General features: G+C 43.2%; 1 protein-coding gene across 3 annotated transcripts in view; it reads right to left on the bottom strand.

Moving 5' to 3' along the window:
* The window catches only part of RNF17 (ring finger protein 17), a 112,636-nt gene extending 108,341 nt beyond the window's left edge, over positions 1-4,295 (bottom strand). For 2 of the 3 annotated variants that reach the window (XM_050765914.1, XM_050765915.1), the window contains exons 1-2: positions 4,106-4,295; positions 816-910 (exon numbers count right to left, since the gene is read on the bottom strand). In XM_050765914.1, the coding sequence (XP_050621871.1) occupies positions 816-910; positions 4,106-4,235 (225 nt within the window). In that variant the 5' untranslated portion in view covers positions 4,236-4,295. The remainder of the gene's footprint in view (positions 1-815; positions 911-4,105) is intronic. The other variant, XM_050765916.1, reaches the window with a different exon arrangement.
* Between the last annotated feature and the right edge of the window lie 17,236 nt (positions 4,296-21,531).

Below are 21,531 nucleotides of genomic sequence, written 5' to 3'. Positions count from 1 at the left end.
TGATCTCATTCTTATGGACAGATTTCAGTCTTAATGGAATTGGTTTTTAGTGCTTCTGAAGTAAAAATTTTAGGCAGTAGTTTTGCTTCTCTACCTTGTTATAGAATGGCATCTCCACAAATGTATATTTGATGACATACAAAGGTTGACGGGCAGGCAGAGTTCAAAATTTGCTGCATGGATTGGTGGGCAAAACAGGGGCTAGGGTTTTTAAAGGAATATACACCATTAAAATAAACAAAAGATGTAATTTTCCACAGAAGTCACCAAAGAATCAAAATATGTAGGCCAATAAGTGCATGACTTTAGCCTTTTATTTTTCCTGGTCACTTTAAACAATTATAAAATGGATAGAAAAAGTTTCATCTTTTGTTAGGTTTGCTTAAAGATTCAGCAGCAAAATGCAAGTTTTTAGTTTTTTGTTTTGTTTTTTTTTGAGACGGAGTCTTGCTCTGTTGCCAGACTGGAGTGCAGTGGTGCAATCCTGGCTCACTGCAGCCTCCAACTCCCAGGTTCAAACAATTCTCCTGCTTCAGGCTACCAAGAAGCTGGGACTACAGGTGTGCGCCACCAGGCCCAGCTAATTTTTGTATTTTTAGTAGAGACGGGTTTCCCCATGTTGGCCAGGATGGTCTCAATCTCTTGATCTCTTGATCTGCCCACCTCACTCTCCAAAAGTGCTGGGGTTACAGGCGTCAGCCACCATGCCCAGCCAAGTTTTTAATTTCTAACTAGCAGCATTTTTTACTACTGTAGTATCTTTACCATTAACATTAGGTTGTGATATGTTTCATCTGAAAAATTATAAAACTTACCTCACAATCAGGGCATACAATTGTGGTGCATTCTTCAGTCATTAACAAGCATAGTTCACAAAAAGCATGTCCACATTGAAGTTCACAGTGGTGACCTATTCATGAAATTCTTAATTATTATTTTGATGACTATTATTATTGCAACAGGGTCTTGCTCTGTTGCCCAGGCTGGAGTGCAGTGGCACCAGCTCACTGCGGCCTCCACCTCTGGGGCTCAAGGGATCCTCCTACTTCAGCTTCCCAAGTAGCTGGGACTACAGGTGTGTTCCAATACACCCGGCTAATTTTACTGATGAAATTCTATTGTGATTAAACTGCCCACGGTGTGTTAATGTTGAATGGGCAATACTGATCAAAGGGAAATTCAAAGAGGATCCTACTGTACAGGAAAAGATACCTACTAGAGTTTGAAATGGTTGACTTATTGAATATAAATCAGGAGTAACCAACTATTCAGGTCAGGAGGAAGAAAAATCAAGAAGAAAAACCAAGAAGAGCTATGTAATAGCAACTGCATTAATTCAGATAGCTATTTTGTACCTAGAATACTTTGAATCTGCCATATCTTATAATTATACAAAGTGCTCTGACACATTTTATTTTGTTATTTGTAAATATTACAGTTAAATGGGCTAGAAATGAAATAGCATTTTGGAGATTTGGTTAACTAAATGGTATAATCCAGACTCCAATCTAGTTCTGTTTCCAAGTCTAACATTCTACCTGACTGACCATACTGCCATCTACTACTTTATATTTCCCATCCTGTGAAGTGGTCAAGAAGGGCCAAAACGGTGGCCAAAATGAGACACTGGCAAGACCGTGCTCTTAGAATTACTTAAGACATTGGAAAGGCCAGAAGCCAGATGCTACTATTATCACACACCCACAACTCACAAACTTAGCATTTATGAAAGGAAATATCATAACTTGATTGAAAACCTAATATCATGATTAAATGCTCTAAGAATTTGAAGTTTAAGGCCGGGCGCGGTGGCTCAAGCCTGTAATCCCAGCACTTTGGGAGGCCGAGGCGGGTGGATCACGAGGTCAGGAGATCGAGACCATCCTGGCTAACATGGTGAAACCCCGTCTCTACTAAAAATACAAAAAACTAGCCGGGCGTGGTGGCGGGCGCCTGTAGTCCCAGCTACTCGGAGGCTGAGGCGGGAGAATGGCGTGAACCCGGGAGGCGGAGCTTGCAGTGAGCCGAGATCGCGCCACTGCACTCCAGCCTGGGCGACACAGCGAAACTCCGTCTCAAAAAAAAAAAAAAAAAAAAAAAAGAATTTGAAGTTTATAATAAACAACATTTGTTTTAGCTACATAATTTCAAAAGGCAGTCATTTTTTAAGTTTTGCAAGAAAACAAAAAGGGAAAAAAGCTAGATAAAAATCAGTCATCTTTTACTAGCAAAATAATTACAGAGTTCTTGCTGAATTATAATAATTGCATTAATTTTATTTATTCATTCATTCATTCTGAGATGGACCACGATCTCGGTTCACTGTCAATTCCGCCTCCTGAGTTCACGCGATTCTCCTGCCTCGGCCTCCGGAGTAGCTGAGATTACAGGTGTGCGCCAGCATGCCTGGCTAATTTTTTTTTAATTTTTAGTAAAGATAGGGTTTCCCCATGTTACCCAGGCTGGTCTTGATCTCCTGACCTCAAGTGATCCACCCACCTAGGCCTCCCAAAGTGCTGGAACTACAGGCGTGAGCCACTGTGCCCGGCCTTGCATTTATTTTATTTTTTAAAAAACTTTACAAGTTTCCCAGCCAACTGAAATACCTGAAACTTGCTTACAACCATGGTAAATTTTAAAGCCCTATTTAACTTCCAGAGATAACATCGCCAAAGAAATAAAAACACTTATCTGTTACTATAAAATTTCTGATACTGAATAACTCAAAATAACTTGTGGTATATTACACCTTAAAAAGCACTTTCAGGATTCTATACACATAACCACTACTTCTCCAACTTAGTTTTTCTAAGCATAATACTAATGTATGAAAGAAGTACTCATTTTAAAAGGTTGTGTTCTAGAACTTTATTCCATAATTCTAATTTCATTCAAAAATGGAGATTTTCTACGTAACGGTAGCAGTGATCAAACCCCAAGTAGGAGAAACTTGGTTCTCCACTGAAATCACAACTTTTTCTGCAGAGGCTCACATCTCAGAGTCCATCTTGACAAGAATGAGAAAACTGATCGAATGACCCTAACTTTTAAAGTATAAACAATTACACCAGGTAATATGAATTTTCAGTAGCTCCAGGTATTTTAAGTTACATTAAAATAACTTGAATCAGCTGGGCGCGGTGGCTCACGCCTGTAATCCCAGCACTTTGGGAGGCCAAGATTGGCGGATCACCAGGTCAGGAAATCGAGACCATCCTGGCTAACACGGTGAAACCCTGTCTCTACTAAATATACAAAAAATTAGCTGGGCGTGGTGGCGGGAGCCTGTACTCCCAGCTATTCGGGAGGCTGAGGGCAGGAGAATGGCGTGAACCCGGGAGGTGCAGCTTTCAGTGAGCAGAGATCGCGCCACTGCACTCCAGCCTGGGTGACAAAGCAAGACTCCATCTCAAAGAAAAAAAAAAACTAATAAAAAAATAAATAACTTGAACCTGTGATCACTTGAGTAGATTATAGATGAACAGACCAATAGTAATGCAGTGTTATTTTTCCCTTCACGTATAAAGACCAACACACACACACACACACACACACACACACAAAACACAAGGTGCACAAAAGAAACTATCATTTTCCAAACAGTGCTTTAGGCCAATGTGAGCCATAATGTAAAAACAAACAAACAAACAAAACCCCACAGAAACAAAAAAACGCTAACAACAAAATCCAAAACCATTTCACAGTGGTCTACTTGTTACTCCTACAACAAAAACTACACAAGAAAATCAACTTTCGTTCCTTCTTCATGACAAAACAATGGGCTACAACTTACGTCTACTTTTGCATGAACCCGCTAACCTGCCATGTGAGGGGTAGATTAAAGTCACCCAGGCCCCCATCCTCCCGGCTGGAGGGTCGATGAGGCCTGGATGGGGAAGTGGAGAAAGCCGTGAAAGGTGCCAGGTGCCGCCCTAACCAACCCAAACACGACCCTTTTGGGGCAGCTGCAGGAGGCCTGTGACGCAGTTTCCGGGACACCAGGATTGGATGCAGCTGAGCAAGCCTCACGCGCCCACCAGCTCACCTGGCCCCCAGCCCTCCCTCCAGGCTGCCTCCCCGCTAGGTGGGCCCTTGGGTTCCTCACCGGATGCTCTGGATACCCTCCTTCCACACCTGGTGCACTGGATGTCAGCGGCACCCCAGTGCTGACTCTTCCTCCCCATCCGCTGGTAGGCAGACCGGGAAGGCCCAGTCTTCGAAGGCTCTGCCGCCATCGCTGTCTTCTTCTTCTGGAACAACCGCCGAGTGCTAGTCCCGGCAGCCCTCGCGGCAGCAACCAATCATTGGAGGCCAGCACCTGCAGCTAGCCAAACAGTGGGCCGGGAGGTTAAAGCCCGCCCCCAAGCTTGCTCCTGATAGGGCTGGGGCTGTTTTCCGTTATCCTGGGAGGTACCACTCCTAGAAGGGGCGCCTTGTGGCCGTTAAGGGCAGTTCACTTTTACATTCTACCCAAAGAGTCACCACTTTAGCGCCTTTAATCATCACAAATTAAAATGTCGCATATTATTACTTACATTGTGAGTGACTTTATAAATAATAATCATCTGTATTGAAGCAGTCCCCTTTCCCTATTATGTGTCAGGGCCAGAAGCCCTAAACCTGTGTGCTGGGGGCATCCAGGGCTTGGCTAATAGGAGCTGGAGTGGAGAAGCTCATCAGTAGCCATTGTTGGGGTAGATGCAGTGAACGCTTTCAAATTAAGGAGTGCTCATCATTACTAACTGCTGTTGAGCCTAGTAACATACAAGGCAGAGGGCCGAGAGTGGTTGGGGATGTTAAGAATGTATGAACTAACAGGATTCTGCTTGAGAGGTATATAACTCCATTTAAAAAAAACCCAGTAACTTCCGCCAAAATAGCTAAGTGTTATATGCCTGACGTGTGTTAGAGATAATAAGAATTACTGCCTTCTGGGCCGGGCACGGTGGCTCACGCCTGTAATCCCAGCCCTTTGGGAGGCCCAGGCAGGCGGATCACGAGCTCAGTAGATCAAGACCATCCTGGCTAACATGGTGAAACCCCATCTCTACTAAAAATAAAAATAAAAATTAGCCAGGAGTGGCGGTGGGCGCCTGTAGTCCCAGCTCCTCAGGAAGCTGAGGCAGGAGAATGGCGTGAACCTGGGAGGCGGAGCTTGCAGTGAGCTGAGATCGCGCCACTGCACTCCAGCCTGGGCGACAGAGCGAGACTCCATCTCAAAAACAAACAAACAAAAGAATTACTGCCTTCTGAAGAAATGAAGTCAGTATGGTCTACGGTGGTATGAAAAGTCTTCCTAGAGGATATAGGGTTTGCACTAGACCTTACAACGTAGGTAGTACTTACAGGAGTAAACAAGAAATAAGGGATTTGAAGAATAAAGACCACGTCAGCGAGGGAAGGTAGACGGAAGACACAGTGGCTTCTTGAGAATTTAAAGACCATTTAGCCAGAGTATGAGTTTCCTTAAAGTAAGCTTCTTTGGAGAGGTATGTCAGGGAAGAATTTCAGAGAATCTCGAGTGTCAGGCTGAGGAGTTTGAACTAGCAGTAGAGTGCATGACACGTTTTGTGAGCAAGGAATGAAGTAATCTGGTAGAAAGGTGGCAGGTGTATTTCAAACAAAACACCTGGAGGTGGCACAGTTGCCTTTTGCTGCTAAGAATAAAGCCTGCCCATATTCCTCATTTTCTTTTCTTTTTTTCTTTTTTTAAGATGTCGCCCAGACTGGAGTGCAGTGGTGCAATCTCAGTGCACTGCAACCTCTACTGCCCAGGTTCGAGTGATTCCCCTGGCTCAGCCTCCCACGTTAGTAGCTGGGACATCAGGTGCGCACCACCACACCCGGCTAATTTTTTGTATTTTAGTAGAGACGGGGCTTCACCATGTTGGCCAGGATGGTCTTGGATCTCCTGACCTCTTGATCCGCCCACCTCAGCCTCCCAAAGTGCTGGGATTACAGGCGTGAGCCACCATGCCCAGCCAAATGTAAGTTGTTTTTGATAGTGGACATCTATCAACTCTAACTTCTATTTCTTTTTTATTTTGCCTAGTCATGGTAAAGATGCTTGCTCCAAAAATCAATCTTTTCTTCTTTGGCTCACAGAACTCAGAGATACAATATACAAATACCATATGCAATGGTACTATAATTTAGTGGTTAATCCCTGGTAGCTCACTAAAAGGGCTATCACTTCTTCAACCTTTGTGCTTTGTATTGGGTGAGGTTCAGGTTACTAAGTGCTCTGAGACAAACTGATCTCCTGTATCAGCTTCCAATTAGAACCTTCTTCTTACACCAGCCATTGATGTCATATCTATGGTGTATCTGTTTTTAAAATATGTTTTTCAGATATCCTCATTATTATAACAGAAGTTATTAGTCATGATGTCTATTATCATAAAAAGTGTTTATATTATAGCATGATAACGCATGGAACAATTGATTATAAAATAAATATGGTAAAAACTTGAGGTGGGTGGTCAGAGACCAGGGGAATCAATAAAGAATAAAGGGCAGATGGAAAGAGGCAAAGAGTGGGGAATGAAATGATCTTCCTGGAAAGTTTTATTAATCCATTCTCACACTGCTATAAAGAAATACCTGGAACTGGGTAATTTACAAATAAGGGAGTTTTAATCGGCTCATGGTTATGCAGGCTTTACATGCAGCATAGTGTCTTCTTCCGGGGAGGCCCCAGGCAACTTACAATCATGGTGGAAAGTGAGGGGAAGCTGCTGTGTCTTACATGGTGGCAGCAGGAGGAAGACCTCATGAGAACACTATCAGGAGACAGCACCAAAGGGGTGGTGCTAAACCTTTCATGAAGAATCCACCCCCATGATCCAATCACCTGCACCAGGCCCCAACTCCAAGGTTGGGGATTACAATTCCACATGAGATTTGGGTGGGGACACTAATCCAAACTATATAAAAAGCGAAACATCAGAGCAGGAGGGGATGTTTTATGTTCACAGAACTGCCCAACTAGAGAAGAGGAAATACAGAAAGCATTGTCATTCAAAATTTCATTTTGAGAACATTTATAGAAATACTATATAACAAAATATCCTCTAAAATATTTCTGCTCATAAATTTTTCCAACTATTATATGTTCTTTAAACTTAAGAATATTGTTGGCCAGGCACAGTGACTCATGCCTGTAATCTCAGCACTTTGGGAGGGGAGGCCGATGGATTGCCTGAGGTCAGGAGTTTGAGACCAGCCTGGCTAACATGGTGAAATCCTGTCTGTATTAAAAATACAAAAATTAACCAGGCATGGTGGCACACACCTGTAGTCCCACCTACTCGGGAGGCTGAGGCAGGAGACTTGCTTCAACCTGGGAGGCAGAGGTTGCAGTGAGCCAAAATCACACCACTGCACTGCAGCCTGGGTGACAGAGTGAAACTCCGTCTCAAGAAAAAAAAAAAAAAAAAAGAATAATATTGTCTTGGCAGAGTCCTGAATATGATTATATGCTTATTGAGTACAGTAGAATTTCAGCATGGGATTTATAGTTAGGAAGAATAAAGCGCAGATGGGGAGGGATGAAAGGTGTGAATCAAGGACCTTTCTGTATTTCTTTTACTTCCTTTTTTCCTAGAATCTAACACAGAAGATATGAATTCGCCATTTCATTGTGGAATACGGCTTTCATTCTTGTTCTGGAACATGGCAGCAATCATTCTTCAATTAGATCTAAATGATTGAATTGATTTTTTGGCTTTACTATGACTTCCACAGACACAGAAAACAAGGAAGAATTATAATCAATTTATTTGATCAGCTCAGAAAATCTTCCCTATTTTTATGACATAATATTATAAAAAGTAAAATTTAGTTTCATATATTCATATAGTTATGTGTGACATTATATTATAAAAAGTAAAATAGTTAGTTATGTGTGACTTTACCAATCAAAAGCATGATATCAAATGGGTAGATTCAGGAAATGAGTTAAGCTACTGAAGAGAGAAGATACTTATTTAATGCCAGTACACAGAAAATGACTAAATTTCAATACACAGAATGACTAAAAATTCAATACACAGAAAATGACTAAATTCCACAACTATTTACAACATTAAAATAATGTAAATTGTTACTTGTAAGTAATAGCAAAACATGTTGAATAATGGTGATTTCAAATGTTTGCTTTGCATACTATTTTAACTAGGAATGACTTTACCTATAACCAAAATATGACTACTGAAGGTAAAACAACATAATTATCTAAACCTATATAGCAATACTATAAAGCAATATTAGACCCATGAATAAAGTAATTTGGCTCCTTGTGGGCATTTTTTTATGACCTGTAGGAACACCTTATAAAGTAACCTAGAAAGGAAAATGTGATTAAATTCTATTGCATCTGACAATTAATAGAACACCTTGTCCAAAGTCTAGGCAGAAAATTTCAGAGACAAAACTTTTCAGAAAAACAAAACTTAATCCTTTGCAAAAACTTTCAGAAGTAAAAAGCAAGTATTTTCCAAAACTCTATCAGGGTGAATTCAACATAAAAGAGCTTAACTAGGTTTCAAGATGCAGAGCTAGAAGGATCACTGATGTAACAGTATATCAATCTGAGAAACATAGCAGTCAAGTGGAAAAGGACAAATAGAGATGTTATATATCTATATAGGGAAATGTAGGTGATATACAAGTGAAAACAGCATAATTCTAAATTATATGTAGTTCTCAGTATATGCAAATACTAGAATGTAATTATGTAACTATATAAATTATATATGGGAAAAAAGATTGAATAATGCAATCTTTTTTTTTTTTTTTTTTGACAGGGTCTCACTCTGTCACCCAATTTGGAGTGCAGTGCCGCCATCATGGCTCACTGTTGCCTGGACCTCCAGGGCTCAAGCTATTCTCCTGCCTCAGCCTCCCAAGTAGCTGAGGCTATAGGCACAGGCCACCACACCTGGCTAATTTTATTTTATTTTATTTCTGCAGAGATGGGGGCTCACCATGTTGTCCAGGCTAGTCTTAAATCCTGGTCTCAAGCGATCTGCCCGGCCTCGGCCTCCCAAAATGCTAGGACTACAGGTATGAGCCACCATGTCTGGCAGCAATCTTTATTGAATAATACAATTGTAGGTAGGAACAGGGATGACTGTTTTTACTCCAAGCATCATATAATGTTGTGGTGGGAGACGCATACTTGTCTCCTCAGACATCTTCTGATTGCATACCACCTTCGTGCACAGCACAAGGTCCTGAAAGAAAATGAAACAAAAGCACAGAGAGATGCAGAGGCAAGAAACAGAGAGGCGCTGCTTGCCTTTCTAAAGGTGTTCTGATTCTTTACATGTGAGACCTGGCCTGCATGTCTAATCTTGGGGTCTGTGAAAAAAACAAAAGCAAAACCAAAACTCTTACGTCCTTATTATGAATTCCTTTAGTTTGTCTTAGACCAGTTTGAACTGGATTAAACCAAGAACCAAAACTAAGACAGGTTTAATAATTTCTTTTTTCTTTTCTTCTTTTTTTTTTTTTTTTGAGACAGTCTCGCTCTGTCGCCCAGGCTGGAGTGCAATGGTGCAACCTCGGCTCACTGCAAACTCCACCTCCCAGGTTCAAGTGATTCTCCTGCCTCAGCCTCCTGAGTACCTGAGATTACAGATGCCTGCCACCGAGCCCAGCTAATTTTTGTATTTTTAGTAGAGACGGGGTTTCACCAGATTGGCCAGGCTGGTCTCAAACTCCTGACCCCAGATGATCCACCCGCCTCAGGCTCCCAAAGTGCTGGGATTACAAGCATGAGCCACCATGCCCGGCTAGTTTTCATATTTCTGTCACAATCTTTAACTTGTATTTTTTAAAAGAATCTGTACTCCATTGTACTCCAGCCTGGGCAACAGAGCAAGACTCCATCTCAAAAAAACAAAACAAAACATTTTTAATGGGGGACAAGATCCTCTATATTGATTTCATTATCTACTAAAAAGCCACAGTGGCCTAAGAAATTCCATGTATAACACAATCCACAATCTTTTGCTCCACAAATGACCCTTCTACTCTAGCTTAATTGGTCTTATTACCCACAGATATCCTCAGACCCATCTCAGGCCTAGAATTGCCTCCATCTCCTCTCCCTCAACTCCTTGTATTTCTCCCAGGCAAGCACAGTTCATGGACTGACTCAGTCCCAACGTCCCTGGCCATCAGGTAGGGTTTCCCCCTCTGCCTCTCCAAGCACTAACTGGCTCTCCTGCCCTTTGAGCACCAAACTATTCAGCACTGAAGTGTCTCTTTTAATACAGGTCATGTGTGATTAAGTACCAGGAGGTAAATTGTTTATTAAGTACCAGGAGGCCACGTGTTTCCAGAGCCAAACACAGCATCCCACACTTAGGTTCTCAATACAGAGAAGAACTTTTAGTTCATTTCTTCGGTTACATCCCCTATTCTTCTTCACGTGAAAATTTAAAAAGGGATCACAAATATTAGTCATCTGATTTATGATGCTTCAGAAGTTCTATTTTGCCAGAATCTTCTTTTTTAGCATCAACATTGTAATTATTATCTTCTTGGTTAGACTGGAAAGTCTGATTGGAGGGCCCCTTATATCATCAGTCACATCCCCAATCCCTGACACTCGTTAAGGAAAGAAATGTCCCTTTCAGATTTGACCTGCATGCACAGTACTTCTTGCCCAAGGAGAAGAACATATCCGGGCAGTGCCTGGGCGAGGGGGAGTAGCATGAGATGATGGGGGCTAAGGAGGGAGAGTGAGAGGGCAGAAGCCAGATTAAGTAGGGCCAGGCAGGCCACACCGAAGATTCTGGAAATGGGAAATGGCTAAAGGTCTAAGCAGGGAACCAACAATCCAACTTACATTTAAGACTACTCTGGCTGTCATCTGGAGCAGGGGTCCCCCACCCCTGGACCAGTATCTTCCCGGGCCTGTCAGGAACCTGGTTGCACAGCAGTAGCAAGCATTACCACCTAAGCTCAGCCTCTTGTCAGAACAGTGGCTTCCATCCACAGTGCAGGACAAGGCAGCTGCAGCCTCGGCGGGCCGTCTGTGTTCCTCCAGATGACATCCTTTAATTATCTTGATGGCCAAAGACTATCTCTTTGTGAATATATATTAGAGTTTCTTGATCCCTTCATCTGTGGACGGGCAGTAGATAAAGCTTTTAGGAGTCCACATGCCTGAGATCATGCAGTGTGGGACTTTCTCCACCAGGCTCATTTTCTTGGACCTAACGTCCTCTGGGTTTCTCCATGTGGCTGTGGATGACAGGATTTCCTAAAGCTTTATGACTGAAGCATATTCTGTGTGTATCTGTATGGCAGTTTCTTTATCCCTTCAGCTGTGGATGGACAGGGCTGCTGTACATTTGGCCTGTGCCAATGGCCATGTGGAAGTGGGGACTCTCCTGGTGAACTGAAAATACCACATTGACATTGGTGACAAACAAAATGGGACGCCTTTGAGAAGGTTGTACATCGCCAGGAAGAGATTTGTGGCATCATTCTGCCGGAACGTGGATATCTACGGCAACACTGCTCTCCACTGTGCTGTCCTATAATGAGAGTACATTCCTGGTAGAAAAACTACTTTCCCGTGATATGGATATTGAAGTGCTGAACAATGATGGAAACACACCACGTTTACTTGCTGCAGTTTGCAAAAGACAGCAAATGCTGGAATTTTTGGTGACAAGCAAATGTACATGCTGTTGATAGGTTGGGAGGAACAGTCCTCATGCCTGCTGTACATTATGGCTCATTAGGTATAGTCGGCATTCTTCAACAAAATATTACTGTCTTTATTCAAAATATGTATGTACAGACAGCAAACAATTATGCAATTTCTGGTGCTTTGACTAGCATTCAACAACAAATTTTGCAACATAAAAAAAGATACTTGAAAATGGTCTTCAAAATGACGATCCAGAAGCATCTAAGAATGCAAGTTTGAAAAAAGGAGGAGCAAGTGTAGAAGATTCAGAGAGTTCTGACGAATCTGCATTAAGTATTTCAAAGAACTGTGTGTTGATTCATGCCGTAAACTAGATAATGAAGACTTGACTTTTACTACCAAGTAGTATAACCCTGAGACTGCTTCAGAGTCTTTACTTGAACCTTTATATAAAAAAGAAGAAAAAATATGGTAAAAGGAGAAGGGCCTCCTGTAAAACATCTTTCCTTGAAGCCTACCACTGAAATGGAAAAGTCTGCTGTGAGGAATGCAGTAAAAAGAAAGGATGTACAAACATCTAGAGCAGAACAAGACTTAGAAGTGACTTCAGAGGAAGAACAAGAAAGGCCTGAGAAAAGTGAAAATAAATAACCACAGGTTGAAGGAGGAAGAAGCACAAAAGTAAAAAAAAAAAGAATAGAGGTATCAGAAAACCTATATAATAGTACATCTGCTGACGATGATGGATCAATGCAACAAAGACAAGATGCGAAAACCTACCATCAGCAATTTCCTAGGAAGGAGAAAGTATGACAGGCCTGCAAAGAAAGCATCAAAAGAAAAAGGTCAAAAAGCGAACACATTTTAGGGATGGCCTTGATGACTTAATTTGGCCGTCTGAACAATACAAAATTATCTGTGAGAACTTCTTGTCTCATGGAGTTTACTTTTTAGGGTATTGAATTTAATTCCAGCTTTAGAAAGTTGTTCAGTAACTAATTGTTATCTTTTAACTCAAAAAAAAAAAAAAAAAAAAGTGTGCCAAAGGACCTAAGCCAAACACAGCATCAAATAAAGGAAAGCGAGACTATTAGAGGAGCGGATATCTCAACTACAACATGAAAATCTGTTGCTTGAACAGCAACTAGATGGTGCTCATAAGAAAGGGGATAATGAACAAATAGTAATTAATATCCAAAGCTGCTGTTTCGAGAGTGAAAAAGAAGGTCTTCTAGAAGAGAAAAATAAGGAATTAATCAATGAATGCAATCATTTAAAAGACTGTTTCAGTATAGAAAACAGAAATCAGAAGGAGAAGTAAGTATCAAGAAAAATAAATATTTTCAAGCTTCCAGAGAGAAAATTTAAATATTTGGTTATGGCTACATGTTGAACCTAGTTGAATATAAAAATAAGTAGATGAAAAATATGTTTACCATACTGTATAATTCCATTTACATGAAACATCTGGAATACACAAATGTATAGAGACAGAAAGTAGATTAATGTTTGCATAGGGCTGGGGCTGGAAATGTGTAGTGACTGCTAATGGGCATGACGCATCTTCTTGGAGTGATGAAAATGTTCTAAAGTTGGACTGTAGTGATGGTTGCATGACTCAGTAAATTTACTAATAATCTTTGAACTGTATGTTAAAAGATAAATTCTATAGTATACAAATCATGTTTCAACAAACTCTTTAAACCAAAAGCCAAAACTAAACAAACAAAAAGGAATGTTAAAGAAATCTCTGACAGGCCACAGTATGCCATCAAAATTATGTCACATGAATTATAAATTATATTTTATAATTTTATTTTTTCTGAACTAGAGATAATCTGAAGAAAAAAATTAATGAGAATTTTCACACCAGAGCAAAACCAGAAATGATAGGTCAATGAAAATGAGCTTAAGGCAGAGTCCCTTATGAAAAACAGAGCAATTGGCCAGGCACGGTGACTTCGGGAGGCCAAGGCAGGTGGATCACCTAAGGTAAGGAGTTTGAGACCAGCCTGACCAACATGGTGAAACCCCGTCTCTACCAAAAATAGAAAAAAACTACCTGGGCGTGGTGTCACACGCCTGTAGTCCTAGCTACTCGGGAGGCTGAGGCACAAGAATCATTTGAACCTGGACAGCAGAGGTTGCAGTGAGCCAACATTGCACCACTGCACTCCAGCCTAGGTGAAAGAGAGAGACTCCACCTCAATAAAAAAACAAAACAAAAAAGAGCAATTAATAACAAACTGGAGGTCCAGCATTTCCTCTCATCCTTTTGTCTGGCCATCAGCTTTTGGGTTCTCGATAATGGAAGTTTTCTCTGAGTTCAGTTTCTCTGGGTCCAACTCAATGATCTCATATTCCTTTTGAAATGAGGTATATAGTCAAAAGCTCATTGCGTGGGTTAGACATTGTTTTTTAACTGCAAAGAGAAAAAGAATAAGGGAAATTGATTCTAAAATCTTAAGCAATTGTTTTACTCAGAAAGTTCTAGACCAGCTGTGTTTGGTGGTACACACCTGTAGTCCCAGCTACTTGGGAAGCTGAGGTAGGAGAATTGCTTGAACCCGGGAGGGGAGGTTGCAGTGAGCCGAGATCACACCACAGCCCTCCAGCCTGAATGACAGAGTGAGACCCAGTCTCAAAAAAAAAAAAAAAAAAAAAAAAAAAAAAAAAACGATTTTAAAAGTAATCTTGGCTGGGCGCAGTGGCTCATACCCATAATCCCAGCACTTTGGGAGGCTGAGGCGGGTGGATCACTTGAGGTCAGGAGTTCAAGACCAGCCTGGCCAACATGGTGAAACCCTGTTTCTATTTAAAAAGAACAAAAAAATTAGCTGGGCATGGTGGCACACTACCTAGTGTGTACCTCCCAGCTACTCAGGAGGCTGAGGCAGGAGAATTGCTTGGACCTGGAAGGCAGAGGTTGCAGTGGGCCAAGATCACGCCATTCGTTGCGCTCCAGCCTGGGCGACAGAGTGAGACTCTGTCTCAAAAAAAAATAAATAAATAAATAAATAAAATAAAATAAAAAATAAAAACCTTTTAGTTCTTATTACACTTGTGAGGAACAAACCCTTGGCACAGATTGTTGCAAAACACTTATCCCTTGATATGTTTTGTCCTGTATCTCCACGTAGACATTTCAGTCTCACTGCAAGTCACCTTACCATTTTACTCGTGAGTTAAAACCAAATGAAAACACAAAAGGATGCAAATTAAATCTGCAAAATAAGAGATTACCAAAATAATTAAATTACGTGTGAAAAGGCTACACTAAATCCTTTTTGTTGTTGTTTTTGTCTTGAACAAGCTTCTGCCACCACCGGCAGTTACAGCTAACACACTTTTGTAGATTTTCTATTCAAACCCATTTCTAAGTCACCGGCTATCTGGGCTACGAGCCGCATGTGCCCCAGATGTAAATCAAACGAAGCCTTAATTACTGCCACTTTTGATCAGTATCTAATTCCACCTTCTACCCTCGTTAGCCGAGGGCTGTGGCTCCACTTGGTTGTGGAGAGGTTTCCCAAAGCCACAGGGTGTCATGATAATTCCATTCGGGGTGAATAATTCAAGGACAGGGGTGCTTTCTTTCGGGACCCTGACCCTCGCTTCCTGCCTGGAATCCAGAGCTGCGTGGTTCGCGGGCTGGAAAGAAAATGTTAAAGCCCAGATCAGTGCGGACGCGAGAGGCAGGAGACATCAGGTCTAGCCCGGAGCGGGAGGGAGGCCCAGCAGACCCGCCCCGGCAGCAGGGCCAGGTCCGACAGTGGCTCCGACGCCGGTACCCGGCCGAGGCTTCCCTCCTTTCACCTGAATCAGGCTGGGTAGGGCCCTGGGGCCTCGGTTTCCGTACCAAGAACAGCTTTAGTCAGCCGGGGGCTGCCTTTAGAGTCGCTGCGGCTTCCACCTTCTCTCCCGAGGTTTGTGCGTCCCGGCTGGAAACGCTGCGTTGGGCCGCCAGGCAGGCAGTTTGCGCGCAAACCGAAACTCAGCTAAGGGCCGGTCCATGGCGCGCGCCTCGCACCTGCTCGCCCAGAAGGGAGCGCGCCTGTCTGCCGCAGGGCGCCTCGCCCCGCCTCGCCCCGCCTCGCCCCGCCGTAGCTAAGGCCCCTGCTGTGCGTGCGCGCCGGTGTGACCCGCGTCAGCGGAGTTTGTGAGGTCCCGGGGACCGCATGTACCTTCAGCCGTCCTCCCTTCACCCGCACGTCGACACAGTGTCACCTCCTCAAGCCACAGGGTACTGAGTCTAAAGCACAGGGCCGCCCCATGCCCCTCTCCCGAGGGTCGCTCTGCCTTGCTCCATCTCACTTCAGGGCCCCAGTCGCCCCTGATCCAGGCCTGCCTTCGGGAGCTCTATTGTGGGCACCAAGGAAGAGCAGCACAGTGAGAGGATGGTTCCAGGGCATGGGAGAGGCCCCTGATCTCTAGGATGTTCTGGCGCCAAAAGGAAGGCAGGACGCGAAGATAACAGATTGTCTAAGCCCCTGTGTTCTCTGGAAACAGGATCGGAATTGGGCAAAGCACACCCCAGCTGGCGTACCGAAAATCAGTTCAAAACCCTATGAGATAAGCTGTGCGTTCCTTCAGTGCGTTTACCGCAGCATAAACGCGCACTGCGAGCTGGCGGGGCCCAGCGAGAGGCGCAGACTGCGCTGAAGAGGGGCGGGAGCGGCGCCGCGGGCGCTGTCCCAGCAGTAGAGCCCTGGGGCGGGGTCGCCGGCCTGCGCGGCTCCGTGCTGGGGAAAAACTCCGGTCTCCGCAGCTCGCCCAGAGCCCAGGGCTGGCGGATGGACCCCCTCCATAACCACCGCACGACCCCCACCGCTACCCCGCCGCGCTCCGCCGCAGCCAGTGCCCCCACGCCCGTCCCCTCCTCCGGGCGAAAGCCAACGGCACCCATTGGTCGCCTGCGGGCTGCGAAGGCGGCTTTCACCGCTGCGCGGCGCACCCGGCCTGGGAACGAGGCCTCTCTCTGCGAGGAACCTGAAGAGGTCCAGTGTTGGGACTGGGGGACACGTGGGAGAGGCGCCCAGGGGCTCAGGTCTCCTGTCCCCGCCTCCCTGCTCTCCCCACGCGCAGGAGGGAGCGCAGCTCTCTGGGAGAGAACGAGGGCCTTGGCCTGGCTTTCCAAATTCAGGAAGGAGAAGACCCTTCCCTGCCCATGATGACCCTCACGCCAGTCTCCACCAGCTTCACCAACGCCCGCCGGCACCTCAAGGAGAACGCAGTGACGTGGGACCCGCACAGCAAGGACCAGGAGGACGGAGGCCTCTTCAGCAGCGACACTGAGGGCAACCCCCAGAAGGCAGAGATTGACCCGGAGGAGCATCCATCTCCACAAGACCAACAGGCACCATGGCGACCACAGCCCATGCTCCCTGCGCACCCCCGCACCTCTCCAGGCTTCTCTAATCTCAGTCGGGGTCCAGGTGGACTTGGCATCCGGAGCTGTGCCTGGAAGTGCCCGGGCTGTGGGCCATGGCCTGGTCTCCCGGGAGAACTGGATCAAGTTCACACATAACAATATTAACCTTAAATGTAAATGGGCTAAATGGTCCAATTAAAAGACACTAACTGGCAAATTGGATAAACAGTCAAGACCCATCAGTATACTGTATTCAGGAGACCCATCTCATTTGCAGAGACCCACATAGGCTCAAAATAAAGGGATGGAGGAAGATCTACCAAGCAAATGGAAAACAAGAAAAGGCAGGGGTTGGCCGGGCGCGGTGGCTCAAGCCTGTAATCCCAGCACTTTGGGAGGCCGAGACGGGCGGATCACGAGGTCAGGAGATCGAGACCATCCTGGCTAACAAGGTGAAACCCCATCTCAACTAAAAAATACAAAAAAATAACTAGCCGGGCGAGGTGGCGGGCGCCTGTAGTCCCAGCTACTCGGGAGGCTGAGGCAGGAGAATGGCGTAAACCCGGGAGGCGGAGCTTGCAGTGAGCTGAGATCCCGCCACTGCATCCCAGCCTGGGCGACAGAGCGAGACTCCCTCTCAAAAAAAAAAAAAAAGAAAGAAAAGGCAGGGGTTGCAATCCTAGTCTCTGATAAAACAGACTTTAAACCAACAGAGATCAAAAGAGACAAAGAAGGCCATTATGTAATGGTAAAAGGATTGATTCAATAAAAAGAGCTAACTATCCTAAATATATATGCACCCAATACAGGAGCACCCAGAGTCATAAAGCAAGTCCTTAGAGACTTACAAAGAGACTTAGACTCCCACACAATAATAATGGGAGACTTTAACACCCCACTGTCAACATTAGACAGATCAACGAAACAGAAAGTTAACAAGGATATCCAGGAAATGAACTCAACTCCGCACCAATCGGACCTAATGTACATCTACAGAACTCTCCACCCCAAATCAACAGAATATACATTCTTCTCAGCACTACATCACACTTATTCCAAAACTGACCACACAGTTGGAAGTAAAGCACTCCCCAGCAAATGTAAAAGAACAGAAATTATAACAAACTGTCTCTCAGACCACAGTGCCATCAAACTAGAACTCAGGACTAAGAAAGTCAATCAAAACCGCTCAACTACATGGAAACTGAACAAGCTGCTCCAGAATGACTACTGGGTACATAATGAAATGAAGGCGGAAATAAAGATGTTCTTTGAAACCAATGAGAACAAAGATACAACATACCAGAATCTCTGGGACACATTTAAAGCAGTGTGTAGAGGGAAATTTATAGCACCAAATGCCCACAAAAGAAAGCAGGAAAGATCTAAAATTGACACCCTAACATCACAATTAAAAGAACTAGAGAAGCAAGAGCAAACACATTCAAAAGCTAGCAGAAGGCAAGAAATAACTAAGATCAGAGCAGAACTGAAGGAGACAGAGACACAAAAAACCCTCCAAAAAATCAATGAATCCAGGAGCTGGTTTTTTGAAAAGATCAACAAAATTGATAGACCACTAGAAGACTAATAAAGAAGAAAAGAGAGAAGAATCAGATAGATGCAATAAAAAATGATAAAGGCAATATCACCACCGACCCTACAGAAATACAAACTACCATCAGAGAATACTATAAACACCTCTACGCAAATAAACTAGAAAATCTAGAAGAAACTGATAAATTCCTGGACACATACACTCTCCCAAAACTAAACCAGGAAGAAGTTGAATCCCTGAATAGACCAATAACAGGCTCTGAAATTGAGGCAATAATTAATGTGTATCAACCAAAAATAGTCCAGGACCAGACGGATTCCAGCCGAATTCTACCAGAGGTACAAGGAGGAGCTGGTACCGTTCCTTCTGAAACTATTCCAATCAATAGAAAAAGAGGAAATCCTCCCTAACTCATTTTAGGAGGCCAACATCATCCTGATACCAAAGCCTGGCAAAGACACAACAAAAAAAGAGAATTTCAGACCAGTATCCCTGATAAACATCAATGCAAAAATCCTCAATAAAATACTGGCAAACTGAATGCAGCAGCACATCAAAAAGCTTATCCACCATGATCAAGTGGGCTTCATCCATGGGATGCAAGGCTGGTTCAACATATGCAAGGCTGGTTCAACATATGCAAATCAATAAACGTAATCCAGCATATAAACAGAACCAAAGACAAAAACCACATGATTGTCTCAATAGATGCAGAAAAGGCCTTTGACAAAATTCAACAGCCCTTCATGCTAAAATCTCTCAATAAACTAGGTATTGATGGGACGTATCTCAAAATAATAAGAGCTATTTATGACAAACCCACAACCAATGTCATACTGAATGGGCAAAAAGTGGAAGCATTCCGTTTGAAAACTGGCACAAGACAGGGATGCCCTCTCTCACCACTCCTATTCAACATAGTATTGGAAGTTCTGGCCAGGGCAATCAGGCAAGAGAAAGAAATAAAGGGTATTCAATTAGTAAAAGAAGTCAAATTGTCCCTGTTTGCAGATGACATGATTGTATATTAAAAAACCCCATCATCTCAGCCCAAAATTTCCTTAAGCTGATAAGCAACTTCAGCAAAGTCTCAGGATACAAAATCAATGTGTAAAAATCACAAGCATTCTTATATACCAATAATAGACAAACACAGAGCCAAATCATGAATGAACTCCCATTCATGATTGCTTCGAAGAGAATAAAATACCTAGGAATCCAACTAACAGGGATGTGAAGGACCTCTTCAAGGAGAACTACAAACTACTGCTCAATGAAATAAAAGAGGACACAAACAAATGGAAGAACATTCCATGCTCATGGATAAGAAGAATCAATATTGTGAAAACGGCCATACTGCCCAAGGTAATTTATAGATTCAATGCCATTCCCATCAAGCTACCAATGACTTTCTTCACAGAATTGGAAAAAACTGCTTTAAAGTTCATATGGAACCAAAAAAGAGCCCGTATTGCCAAGACAATCCTAAGTCAAAAGAACAAAGCTGGAGGCATCATGCTGCTTGACTTCAAACTATACTACAAGGCTACAGTAACCAAAACAGCATGGTACTGGTACCAAAACAGAGATATAGACGAATGGAACAGAATAGAGCCCTCAGGAATAATACCACAGATCTACAACCATCTGATCTTTGACAAACCCGACAAAAACATGAAATGGGGAAAGGATTCCCTATTTAATAAAAGTTGCTGGGGAAATTGGCTAGCCATATGTAGAAAGCTGAAACTGGATCCCTTCCTCACACCTTATACAAAAATTAATTCAAGATGGATTAGAGACTTAAATGTTAGACCTAAAACATAGAAACCCTAGAAGAAAACCTAGGCAATACCATTCAGGACATAGGCATGGGCAAGGACTTCGTGTCTAAAACGCCAAAAGCAATGGCAACAAAAGCCAAAATTGACAAATGGTATCTAATTAAACTAAAGAGCTTCTGCACAGCAAAAGAAACTACCATCAGAGTGAACAGGCAACCTACAGAATGGGAGAAAATTTTTGCAGTCTACTCATCTGACAAATGGCTAATATCCAGATCCTACAAAGAACTCAAACAAATTTACAAGAAAAAATCAAACAACCCCATCAAAAAGTGAGCAAAGGATATGAACAGACACTTCTTGAAAGAAGACATTTATGCAGCCAACAAACACATGAAAAAATGCTCATCATCACTCGCCATCAGAGAAATGCAAATCTAAACCACAATGAGATACCATCGCACACCAGTTAGAATGGCAATCATTAAAAAATCAGGAAACAACAGGTACTGGAGAGGATGTGGAGAAATAGTAACACTTTTACACTGTTGGTGGGACTATAAACTAATTCAACCTTGTGGAAGACAGTGTGGCAATTCTTCAAGGATCTAGAACTAGAAATACCATTTGACCCAGCCATCCCATTACTGGGGATATACCCAAAGGATTATATAAATCATGCTGCTATAAAGACACATGCACACATATGTTTATTGCGGCACTATTCACAATAGCAAAGACTTGGAACCAACCCAAATGTCCATCAGTGACTGACTGGATTAAGAAAATGTGGTACATATATACCATGGAATACTATGCAGCCATAAAAAAGGATTAGTTCATATACTTTGTAGGGACATGGATGAAGCTGGAAACCATCATTCTCAGCAAACTATGGCAAGAACAGAAAACCAAACACCACAGGTTCTCACTCATAAGTGGGAATTGAACAATGAGAACACTTGGACACAGGGTGGGGAACATCACACACCGGGGCCTGTTGTGGGGAGGGGGAAGGGATAGCATTAGGAGATATACCTAATGTAAATGACGAGTTAATGGGTGCATCACACCAATATGGCACATGTATACCTATGTAACAAACTTGCAAGTTGTGAACATGTACCCTAGAACATAAAGTAGAATA

Source organism: Macaca thibetana, chromosome 17 (assembly GCF_024542745.1).
Source record: "Macaca thibetana thibetana isolate TM-01 chromosome 17, ASM2454274v1, whole genome shotgun sequence".
NCBI classification, from domain to species: domain Eukaryota; kingdom Metazoa; phylum Chordata; class Mammalia; order Primates; family Cercopithecidae; genus Macaca; species Macaca thibetana.
The sequence above is the reverse complement of the archived record's forward strand: the minus strand, read 5'-3'. Positions and strand labels throughout refer to the sequence as shown.